This window comes from Stenella coeruleoalba (assembly GCF_951394435.1).
Source record: "Stenella coeruleoalba genome assembly, chromosome: 18".
Taxonomy (NCBI): domain Eukaryota; kingdom Metazoa; phylum Chordata; class Mammalia; order Artiodactyla; family Delphinidae; genus Stenella; species Stenella coeruleoalba.
The window spans coordinates 62,375,210-62,388,391 of record NC_137164.1 but is presented as its reverse complement, the minus strand read 5'-3'; the positions used below and the strand labels follow the sequence as shown (position 1 = coordinate 62,388,391).

Below are 13,182 nucleotides of genomic sequence, written 5' to 3'. Positions count from 1 at the left end.
CCTTGAATTTCTTTTTTAAACGTTGGTTTTAAAAACAAACAAACAAACAAAAAATGAGAAAGGCCAATTAGAAAGACAGTAGATTTTCAATTACCTTGGAAACTCGATTTGCAACTTCTCTGCCCACGGTCAGCCCCTGGACAAATGTCCGAGCAGCAATGAAGGCGCGAGTGACCTGAATTTTCAGCTTCCGGGGAACATCTCCGAATGGTTTCAGCTGGTCTGTGTATTTGCTCACGCACTCCAAGTAGTCCTCGCTGAAGTGATACTGTGGGTTGATCAGCTGAAACATTCGTTCCAGGAGCCGAGCCCAGAAGTCATTGAGCATCTCCTCCAGATTCACATTGCCCCCAGTGTAGTATCTTTTTAGCTCTGTGAAGAGGTCCTGGAACACTTCCGAATTCTGCATGTACAGCATGCCATAGGTCCGTACAAACATATCATTTAGTGACTTCTCCGCATTTTCCAGAAGCTCTCGGAAAAATTCTGCAGATAAAACAAGTAAGCAGTCATAAATTAGCAAGATCTAGGAAGTCCAAGGCATCTACTTACCTTAAAAACAACTGCTTCTAATGGTTATTTTCACAGAAAAAAAATGTATCCTGTGATTAAGGTATCAATGAACTGATAGTATTTTAAGTGAGATTTGACCTACATCTGTGATCTTCTCTGAGTCAAAGAAAACAGAAGATCATGGGATTCTGTCTGAAAGAACATCCATTAACATTAGGAATTTACCATTTAATACTCCTCCAAAAAGGTTCAATTATATTTCCATTTATTGTTAATTTTAGAAAATCCTATGCTTTCAAATTAACGCAAATCAGAACATGTGGCTAAGTATTGTCATTAATATAATAATAAATGCATAAGTGATAAAAACATTTGCTCCAGTCTGTTTACAAATCTGTTCTACCACCAAATTCCATTAAATTGCTTTTATTTGGAAAAGTTCATAAATGGGATATTCAAATCAATGTAATATTTGGACTCTTTGTAGTTGCTATATATAGCAATCAATTATCAGTGTTTAGAGATTCATAATGCAATTAAATGCACTTAAAGCCAAGGCTATAGTAAACATAATTTAGGCTGCCATAATGCATAAGAAAGTTATGAAGTACCATGCATTATCATCATACGCTATCACTATCATTTTATAGCACTTGAATAAAATATAGGCATTTGGGCTTTCTGGTTAAGAGGTTCTAAATGAAAGAGTGTCTACCAAGAAATGACCTCTTCCATCCTGCAGTAGCACTTGAGTGTTTCTGGGAGTAGTAGTAGTAGGCAAAAAAATAGGATGGCAAAAACAACGTCCCTGGGTACTGGTAGGTCCTCATATTAGTCTTCCTCAAGACGCAGTGCATATGTGTAAGATACTTATCCATTTGCACAAATGAGCCTGGGTAGAGCAAGCTCAAGTTTTATCCCATTCAGAGAATGTGACTGGGGGTGGGAAAAAGGCTATGGAAAGATCATTCTTCTGAGTCTGTAAATCCAAGTTACCAACAACTGAGTAATTCTGCTTTACCTCCTACAGTTCCCTTTTATTCCCAGAAGCTACGGCCCCTCTCAGTTAAAGCCGGGGAAAAAGCAAGTCCTGGATACCTCAAGGAATCCCAGTAGGAATCAAATAAAAACCTCTTCCTTTTTCTAGGGGCTTGTGGGATTCTTTTCCTGAGATGCAGAAGAGAAAAAGCAATGACTGTCTCTATGAATTCTATGGAAGCTACACCTAATTTTGTCTTTATCAGAAGGTACCTGAAGAAGCACTTGATTTAGCTACTTCAATTCCAAATAATATAGCATTGAATCACGTCTTGATAAAATGGTGTCTATAATGGTGATTATTTTGTATTTGTTTTCAAATAAAACCAATACACTAAATCTTAAAAAGGACTCTGTTCAATGTTTATCCTCTTACTACGAAAGAATACTTTTTTTTTCTTAAATACAGAAATTATGTTGCTACACTGGTAGCAAAAACTGAGGGATTATCTGAAAGTCATGGCTTATCACCCCTGGGTAATCTTGTTCAAGGCACCAAATAGTTCTTATTTTAATTTTTCCCAAATGTAAAAATCAGGCTAAATAGTTTTAAACCTCCCTAATCTTCGAGGATTCATTAAGGAAAATCACTTAGGGCAAAAATGTTCAAAACTGTCAAAGGATTAATTAATCAAAATATTTATATATGCTATATGTCTATGTTATTTATGATTTTATGAAATAAGAAACATTTCAGAAGTTTTTCAGAAATTTACTAGTAACTTATCCTAAAATGGAAACTATATTAAATTATTAATATTAATAACAAAGCATAAAAATAGCATAGTAAAACCTTTCAGTCTTGAAACCAAGGATGAAAATAGCTTGGCCTTGTTCATATAGGAGCAGAGTGAAAGGTGTTATAATTGTGAAAGAAACTATGAAAGAATGGAAAAATCACCGAATTGAAAAATACTAATATAATGAGACTGGAAAGTAGATTTTCATCACGAGCTCCGGATAGCCTATTCATTTATCTTCTTTTTGAGGTCAATTATTTTGTTGGACTCTGAAATAAAAGCTTAATTTATTGAATACAGAGTACTGCCTTCAGCAATGAATGTCAGTAATCAGTAGTGTGATCTGGATTTGCAAGAGAAAAAAAAAAAGAAAGAAAAATCTTCTGGTTCTCATTGTTCTCCAAAGATTTCAGGTATAAATCCTTCTCTGCAGCGATGAAAATTTTGTTTTTTCTTTTACAGAAGGTTACATTCCTAGACTTTTCCTCTCCTGACACGGGGAAAATTAAATATTAGGCTTATGACCATTTTGTAGCTGAAGAGTTAAAATCAGATTGTCCACTCACTGTGCTTTGTGGTTTGTGTCTTTATGCCTAAATTAGTATCATAATTGAATAAAGAAACTAAGTTATCAGATTTCCATAAATATGGCTCAAGAAACATTTTATTATTAGATTCCAGGATTAAATTTGTGTTTAAGGGTATGTCATTGTCTCAAAAGTTTGCTCTTAGCTTCAGTGGTCCTCAAAAGTCAAGTTATTATTCCATGTTCAAAATCATTATACGGTTTAGTGATCTCACAGTCAAAGTTAATACTTGGTATTGAAGGATGTTAATGCATTAGCCAATTACGAAAAATGTTGGTACCCTAAAGTACATTGATCTTAGATCTTATGAAAGATGGGAATCCAAGGTAGTGAGGCAAAACTAATGTCCTCCAAAACATAAGTATTCTCATTTCATTTTTAGCATGCCCACAGACTTAAACTTCCACCTTTTGAACTGTGACTCTTTGAACAAAGTATTTTATGCTTGGATGAAAACTGTCTCAGCAAACCAAACAAGATGGGGATTTGGAAGACAGTTATCACACCCATTTTGCTGAGCAAGTATTATGCCCAAACAGCATAGAGAATAAAATTGAAGAGCCATGTAACAACAAACAAACAAACAAAAACCCTCAATCTAACCCTTTGCTTAATGGGAGAGGTCAAAGCTCACAGTGGATAAAGGCTTCAGTCAACAAAAATTCTCATGTGTAAGAGTTTGGCAGATGAAGATGTTTTAAAAAATGTTTTCCTTCCCCAATCACAAAATATACATCAAAGATGGTTGCTTAGGGCTCATTTATGCTTTATAAATGCACAAAAGAATTTCTTCCAGCCAGCAGTAGCCTCTGGGAGGATTTTATTCATCTAGAGGGGAGATCTGGATGTGAACATCTGTTTGCTGCGGGGCAGACTGCCCCAAGTGGGAGAACAATCTTGTAGATAAAAACCACCACTGTTCCAAAAGCAAAAAGAAAGTCTACGCATGCCACTGATCGCTTGGAGAGGCCTCTTAATGGGCAAAAATCAACTCCTAGGAGTCAAAAGGTACCCTAAGGATATCTGAGAAAGGCTTCAAATAAAGTCTCCAAATGAATGCCTCAAAATGTAAGGTGCACACAGGACCAAGGGGAGGTGCAAGCCCGAAGAGAAAGGCAGACTAAGGGCTCTCAAGGAATCTGCAGTCCGCACAAAACAGCAAAAGCTGGGCCCATTTAAGCTGGAAGTATTATCTAGTTAATATTATCGTAGGGGGACTGGGCATGGCAACTGGATCAAGCACTGTTTAGCATTAACCTAGAAATTGTAGCATCTTCCTATTCTATTCTCGTGCTCTCCAAAACACTTCTCATTGAAAGGTCATTTAAAATGAGTGTTTCAGATGGTGGTATAAATCCACATCATCCCAGAACCCAGTGAGAGAAAAGCTTTGGTCACTGGTGTCAGTGGAGACTGTATCTATGCATGATCACAGACAGCATCTGTCTCACCAGGGGAAGCAGGTAGAGTCAATTTGCTTCCCTAAACCCACATATTTGTGTTGAGTGTGTTACTCTCGTAATCTCTTTCTTTCTGTCATCCTCTCCACAAAAGCATGCTAAATCAGTTCAGCCAGCGCAGAACCCAAGCTCTGGCTACGGAAAAACCTCAAGTTGCTGGCATGGAGGGTAAATGATTCAGAAAGCTGGTATCCTATAAGGACTATGTTTCATAGACACAGGAAAGCTACCACCCTGCCCCCGACCCAGGCCCTTTTCAAGGTTAAGTGACTAGGAGAGTCCTTCCCTCTGCACACACCTGTCAGCTTTCAAGCATATCTTCTGAGATGACTTCTCCTTTCAAAGTCCCCTTGCTTACATCATAACCTGATGTGACCAGCAGGGAAATGCTGGGATAAGGAGGAAGAAGAACCCCAGCGCCATTTACTCTCTTCTCTGGTAGACTTACACATGGTCCCTAAATGACCCACTTCTCCCCACTCCCCAGACGCTGAGACTCTGTAAGAAGATTGGTGCTGCACAGGGAGTCCTTGCCACATGCAATGTCACCCTTGGCAGGTCATGGCTTATGTGGAATGGGCAGCTGGATGCCAGTCTTCTACATCAGGGGTCTCTGCCTCAGCACTGCTGACATTTTGAGCTGGACAATCTTTTTTTAAATTATTTTATTTTACTTTATCTTATTTTTTAAAACATCGTTATTGGAGTATAACTGCTTTACAACGGTGTGTTAGTTTCTGCTGTATAACAAAGTGAATCAGCTACACATATACGTATATCCCCATATCCCCTCCCTCTTGCGTCTCCCTCCCTCCCACCCTGCCTATCCCACCCCTCCAGGGGGTCACAAAGCACCGAGCTGATCTCCCTGTGCTATGCAGCTGCTTCCCACTAGCTATTTTACATTTGGTAGTGTATATATGTCAATGCTACTCTCTCACTTCGTCCCAGGTTACCCTTCCCCCTCCGCATGTCCTCAAGTCCATTCTCTACGTCTGCGTATCTATTCCTTGGACAATCTTTTTTTTTTAATTTTTAAAATTAAAAAAAATTTTAAAAATTTATTATTATTATTTTTGCCCCACCATGCGGCTTGTGGGATCTTAGTTCCCCAACCAGGGATTGAACTCAGGCCCTCAGAGTGAACTCACGGAGTCCTAACCACTGGACCACCAGGAATTCCCTAGGCTGGACAGTCGTTGTTGGGTGTCTGTCCTGTGCATTGTAAGATAATAAGTAGCATCCCTGGCTTCCACCTACTACATGGTATTGGCACATCCTTTCTCCAGTAGTGATGACAAAATTGTCTGCAGACATTATCAAATGTCCCCCAGGGGGACAAAATCACACTCACCCTACCCACTGAGCACCACCCTTCTTCTGATAAATTCCAGAAGCCTAGAAAGAGGCTATCAAAACATTCCAAGAAAAAGCCAGCACATTTCTAGACCTCATCAGCCTCGCAATTTATTTACAAGATGAACTTGAGGAGCTGTGTGTGCTTTAAGTGAAAGGAGCTGAAACACACATCCTATTCACAGGTAAGACTGCTGGTCCAATACTACCATTTCCTGGATGGTGCCTATCACAGGGTAGGGCCTTAAAACGTGGTGACTAGTGAACGAACAAATAGATGGTGAACATGAACACCCAGTGAAATACATCCTGACTCCACATGGACCAAGCTCCTCTTAGACAGTAATCACTGTGAGAGAGAGATGCTACAACCACATCTTAGAGCAGACATAACTGATGTGCTCTACTGTCATCCTCCAAACTCATGCATTTATAAATATATAAACATTCACATCCTCCCATGCTCCACGGTCATGTGCATCTACAGGTACAATGCCCCGTGGCCTCTGCTCAAAAGCATGGTGGTTGTCAAGACGGCTCTACCAGACCCTCACTTCCTCTCTGGACATCTCCGCCTGTTCTGAGCCATGCTTTGCCTGGTTTCACTGCTGCCTCTCCTGCTGCTGGTCCTGCTGGGCCTTAACCCCACGGCCCACGATCTCACCAAGCTGCCTGCATTCACATTCACTCGCGCGCTTCACTTAGGCAGTGGCTCGCATGAGTTAACTCTTAAACCACCCTGTCTCCTACACTGCACTGAAGCCTCCTTCCATCCAATAGCTGGTCAAATAAACACAGTTTGGAACTCTGTTGTTTTCAGTGAGCAAGACACTGCCACGTTTTATTTCGTCATTATTCAGGTTAAATAATTATGTCAGGGAAAGAGGAGAACTATTTTGAATAGATATCCTATTATATCATCTTTGTAGTTTTTCTTAAACATCAGTTGCGTTTTTGTGTAAGAAACAGACCCTCAGTAGGCATTTTTAAAAATTATGGGGTTGAAATTAAATAAAATGATTTTCAAAATAACAATTTATTCAACAAGGGAGAAATCAGAATCCGTAATTACTGAGACGAAGTTGCTGTAAGCAAAACTTCATTTGTGATTTGCCCCTTCTTTATCTCTTAATTCATACTTTCCCTTGCTCTGTGTGTGTATGTTTTCATAGATTATGTTTATTATGTTATAATACGCATTATGATTTATTCAGTCAGTTCATCCCAGGAATTAATAGAAGCCTATATAATTTCAAAGTGAGTTAACAGTAGTAATCTACAGATTTCCTGTTTGAGGGATTATTATAATCAAACTGCAGGTGAGGAAATTGAGGCCCAGAAATGTTAAGCAAGTTGCCCTAGACCACTAAACTGGCGCACGACCCAGAGCGCAAGAGACAACAGGACAGCAGGGCAGTTTTGTAGTTTACACGAAGTCCAATTTTCACACTGTGATTTGAATAATTAATGAGAAGTATAATAAACTCCTGGGACACTGGGTAAAACCATACTTAAATATAAATTGCAAAGTGCATTCTAAAATCAAATCTAAATTATCTTTTAAAAATAATTTTCATGTGTGATTATTTTTCCACTAATACTAATTAGCTAATGTAGATAACTGAAACTGGAGAGCACATGCAAATCCCTAGGGTTGGTATATCTTCCTCAAAGGAGTGGCTTCCACTAGAAGAAAATCAGGGACCGAACCTGTGATTACAGCTACAGTGCACAGAACAGTGACTGGTATGCAAAAGGATGCTAAAAATATTTGACTTTATATATGTCCCATTTTATAACATATATATATATACACATATATTGTAGATACTGTTTTATAATAACATGTATATATTATCAACAAATACATTTAAACATTTGAATAAATTCAAACAAGCAAAATATAAACCAACAATGGCAAAGAACATGGGAACAAAATGCTCCAAATATTTAATATCCAGCCCTTTACCAAAAAATTTTGCCAATCCCTGGCATAAAGGGTCAAAATCCTAAGTGAGGGCTTCCCTGGTGGCGCAGTGGTTGAGAGTCCGCCTGCCGATGCAGGGGACACGGGTTCGTGCCCCGGTCTGGGAAGATCCCACATGCCGCGGAGCGGCTGGGCCCGTGAGCCATGGCCGCTGAGCCTGCGCGTCTGGAGCCTGTGCTCCGCAACGGGAGAGGCCACAGCAGTGAGAGGCCCGTGAACAACAAAAACAACAACAAAAAAAATCCTAAGTGAAATGTTTTAAGATAAATTAATCAAACAGAATGTATTATGCCTTTGAATTCTTATAAGTAGGAAGGCAATTTAATTATTAGTCTGTTATCTCTTAGTAGTAGAATAAAAGTTCTTTCCTCCATTATTTTATCTTATATGTTAAAATTTGCTCTGACAGCCCTGCAGCCTGTTCATCTCTTTATATTCCCCTGCGAGGTAACTAAAATCCAAAAGTAAATTCTTAAATCACTTAAATGATTTAAAGGATTTAGGTGACTTTAGTGATTTTAAAGTAGACACCCTAAATTTTTCTAAGATTGTGGTTTAATGAGTCCCTGGAGATTTTCATGAAGAGAAAATCTAAACCTGGAATGTAAAATAGACAGTATAAAAATGAAAAAGGAAAAGAAAAAATAACATTCTCCTCTGATACTACGTTAAGGTTAAAAAAAAAATACAATTTTCTTTTCCAAATTTCTTTTCATGATAATTAATGAAAATAAAAATTTAAACAATCTTTTAACATCGTACAAGGCCCTACAACAAAATAAAATGCTAATAATAAATCTAGGAGAATTATTTTCAAAAAATAATAAATATATCAGCTGTTTAAAATGTTACAATACAGAAGTCAAAAGTTGTTTGCTATATTAATCCAAAGGTTATTTTCACTACATTACTCCCATTGTATGTTGGAAATTCTTATAAACTATATCTAAATAAGTAGAAACGTAAGAGTTCTGGGGAAATACTTCTAACCAATAAGTCAGGAAAAAAAATGCCCCAAAACTTAGGATACAGCAAATGCATTTTTAAACACATTATTCAGCTCAACTGGACACCACCATTCTATATTCTTCCAAGGTAGCTAATCAAGTTGACTAGACTTTTCCATGAAGAAATTTTTAATGAGAAGTCATCAGTTTACAATCATGAGTATTTGTTAAAAATAACCAATATCTTGCAACAAAGTCCTTTAATTCAATACCATTAAGGTAAAGTCAGCTGAAGAGACCCAAAGCCAGGAGATTTTTCAGAATCAGGTGTGTAATTCAGCTGCAAAAAGAAAAGTTGCCTGGAAGCAGCACTCTGTAATTGGCCAATACAGGGAGATTTGAAGCAATAGAGCAGTTTATGGAAATTGTTGATTTGAATTCACATTTCACAAGGTGAAATTTTTTCTATACTTAATGATCCTTTACACATTAGATTGATAAATGTTTTATTTCTTGGTAGGTTATTTCTCCCAAAGATCTCTTTTAAAGTAAGAAAGACTGATTAGGCCACTTATGTTCACAAGGTGGTATAGATAAACTATTAATGCTGGGAGTCATGAGTTAAGTTTGAAAGTTGCTGACGGTTGCTGCCAAAAGGAAACAAGTGTTTTGAGACTGCAGATGGTATTTGTATCTCACCCTAAGCAATGCATATGAAATTGAAATCAGGGATGTTTACTGAGTTCACCTCTATCATCGCGCAGCTCCTTAGCTTTGGCCTACGGACAGTGTTCTTTAGGCCTTGCCCAACACCCTGCTTCCATTTTTTTCTGATGACATTACCCACAGCATGGGGTATATGCTCTCTTCATAGTATATTTCTCTCTTTACAATCCAGTTCTTTTTCCAGCTCCCCTGACTTCTTCACCCAACTACTCACTGGGCCAGAGGGTAGAACACACCTCTCCAGTATCAAACCACCAAGGGTGAACTCTGGGAAGTGGGGCTAAAGGTAGTTTGTAGGTGAAAAGTCAATGATAAGGACCTGGGGGTACTGGAACAAGAGATTATGTAGGCTTTTAGGGAGAGTAAGGAAGAAGAACCAAATGAAATTTACTTCTTTTTCCCTCTTGGCTGCCCATTAAAATCACTTACAAAAATCTTGATTAAAAAAAATTAAAAAAAAAATCTTGATGCCCAGGCTGCATTCTAGACTAAATTATAATCCATCAGAGTGAGATCCAGGTATCGATATATCTTCAAGCTCTGCAAGTGATCCCAAAGTATAGCCAAGACTGAAAATCACTGGAGCCCTTCTCTGTTCTCTAATACTTTCATTTTAGGTCAATGCATGATTGATGATGAAATGGGCAGGGAAAGGAGTAATAACGATGGAGGGAGAAGCCATATTATACATCAGGAAAGACCCTATTTTCTCCTTCCCTTCACTTACTTTCCCTTCTCTCTTTTCCTGCAGTAGAAAATTAGCGTTCTGGTCTTGGGAAGGCAGCCAAGCATTGGTCAGTGCCAAGACTACATGAAGAGCACTGGCAGTGGTCCTGGGGGATAAGAGTGTGCTAGTCTCTTTTCCTTTGTCTTCCATCTCTTTTTCCTTTTCCACCACTTAACACCCCCTCCCCAGTCACCCTCTGCCTTCAGGACAAGGGGCTTATCCCATGGTGAGGGAAGGAGGGGTACAGTATGGGAAGAGGGAGGAAGAAGGTCTGATAATGTCCGAATTAATTCATGACAAAGGGAAATGGAATGATTACAAAAGTCTAATCAGGGCATCAATTAAGCACATAACATGGACAACAGGAGGAAGAAGTTGTGTATTGGGAAATGCTGAGTTGCAAAAGCATAATTAAATATAACAGTTTTTGTGAAAATATTATATCTTAATTTAACACTAACTTATTAAGTGGTATCCTTTCTGGCCCATCAAAACCCTGCAATACCAAAAACATGTGAAAAGTCCTGGAATAAAAAGGACTTTTTTACTTTGCTTAACAGATGTTTAAATGAAAGCAAAAGTCAGTACAAAGTATAAGTTTAAAAAAATAAATCAAATAATAATATATTCACATATTTTGCTATACCCCACCTTCAGTTTTGAGTTGTTTTTAACTATCTACATTTTGCAAAAGAAGAATGTTAACTTTTTTGCTATCTACTACTTGTCTTTGTTTTTTTTTAAAGAAAAAGTGAAACGCAGACTACCTCTAATAAAAGAAGATGGTTCAAATGCAAAGTAAGGTCAAAACTATGTGTGTAAAGATATTCCTCCTTTATTTATTTTAGCAAAAAGGAGAGAAAAATTAAAAATCCCCAAAGAATGACTAATCCACACTGTAAAATATTATGTGACGTTTCTAATTATTTTTAAAGAACATTTAAAAGCTAGCTCTTACTAAGCACTATGAGTGAGCTACAGTTCAAAGGGCTTCTCATGTGTTAACTAATTTAATCTTGTCAGCAACCCTATGAGATAGTTATTATTATGGTCTGAATTTTACATTTGGGGAAACAGAAGCACAGAAAAGTTAAGTAACTTACAAGGTACATAGCTAACAGGTGTGTAGCTGGGATTACAAACCCAGGCAGTATGGCTTCAGAATCTACAGACTCTATAGATAATATGAGAATTGAAGCTTATAAATTTAGAAAACTCTTTTTAAACAAATATAATACAAAATTACAAACACAAAATAAGGCATAGGACCTTGGACAGGGTCTATTCAAGTGAAGTGTCTTGAAACAAACTTTACCAGATTCATGGGAAATCTACCTCCAGTATAAGACATGATGACAGAAATTGGTAAGATATAAAATGATACAAAAGGATGTATCAAGTACAATCCCAATTTTGTAAAAATAAATAAATAAATGATAAACACATACACACTGAGAAAAATTTAAAAAATACATATGCAAAAACAGTTTACAATGGGTAGAATGTTATGGCTTATTTGTATTTTCTTCTCTGTACATTGTTAATTTTCCAGAGTTTGTGCAATGACTATACATTGCTTTTATATTTGGAAAAAAAAAATAGATATTATTTTAACATGAAAATCCCTCTTAAACACAAAAATACTGCTTGATGACAGAGGGGAAATACCTAAATGCACAGAGAGGGCCGAAAATAAACAAGAAATTTGCTCAAAATTACAGACTATACCAGCAAAGTAGAAGGAATAGAATTTGAGTCTTTTGACTTTAAATCTGGTGGATTCCTACTGATTAGTAAAAAGGACTTAATTAATAAAAAAAGAAATAAAAAGTACAGCATGCTGGCTATAAAATAATGCTCTCAGTAATGTTAGGTAATTATCTATTAACATTAAAAACATCTACACTTTGGGTTTTTGAATAAATGTTCTGAAAAATACAGATAATTTCTATTTATTTCTAGATGGAGAAAGGATTTCTCTAATTGATGTAATCAGTGTTCAACAAAATTCCATTGCTCATTATTACAGATGTCACCTCAAACTAAAGAAAAAAACCCATCAGTTTCAGATTTCAATTATTATGAATTTAAAGTCATTGTCTTCTCTGCAGAGCTTTTGGTGGGCATTGGATGAACATTAGCACAGGATGATAAATTGTGTAATTCTAGGAATGTTTCTATAAACATTTGACAACAACAAAAATGTAACGAAAGTCAGGGCAACTTCCAACCACCTTTGTCACTCACCACATGCTTGAGCTTGTTGGACAAGACTAAGAGATGGCACAGCCTCCCCAGGTCATATCTTAGGAATCATTTGATTCCTTAAATCTATCAAAGGGAAATGAACATCAGCCCCACTTGGCAACATAGATGTTTAATTCAAATGTAGCTATATTGTTTTGATGAATGCATAAACGATGGATATCCTGGTATAGGTATATAATAAGACTTACAGTATTCTTGTGTAAGATATAAATACAGATGCATTAATTTAACTTCGATCTAAATTTGCTTGAAATTGGTTACATTCACTTTGCCAGTCATTTACCAGATTCTTCTCAAAGAAAAAAATACTGAATTCATTAATCTCATGTTGTATGACGGCTATTTTACTTTTATAACACCAATCATTTGGAATGCAATGAACAAAAACAATTATTATTGAACATTTCATAAAGTATCAATTATTGAGTGTCATATCTTTTATGAAATTCTACAATGTTGAATGTACGCATCCTATTTCTCATAATGTCAAAATTAAAGTAACCCCTAGATAAAGGACATGCTTATTTTGATCCACTGGTATGTTTTAAATTTACAAATAACTTTTAGATGACCTCTATCCCAACTTCTGAATTACATAGATCGTAAAAGTCCACAAAATAATATATTCAGTTAGCTTTAAAAAAGTTTTATTTGTACCACAGGCTGATTATTTTAGACTTCATTGGATATTTTATAATATTTGTTCATTATTAGCCATATGTTATATAGTGATATGATATCACTCTTATTTTTATTCTGATGTTTGTCATAAAAACTTCCCCAAAGCAATTAGCCATAGTTTTAAAGAAAGTATCTATATATTAGAAATTGGT

At 36.7% G+C, this 13,182-nt stretch overlaps 1 protein-coding gene across 6 annotated transcripts in view; it reads right to left on the bottom strand.

The window, feature by feature from the left end:
• Positions 1–13,182, bottom strand: part of GPC6 (glypican 6) — a 1,079,647-nt gene that overhangs the window by 544,294 nt on the left and 522,171 nt on the right. For all 6 annotated transcript variants that reach the window (XM_079902538.1, XM_079902543.1, XM_079902542.1 and 3 more), the window contains one exon: positions 95–486. In XM_079902538.1, the coding sequence (XP_079758664.1) occupies positions 95–486 (392 nt within the window). The remainder of the gene's footprint in view (positions 1–94; positions 487–13,182) is intronic.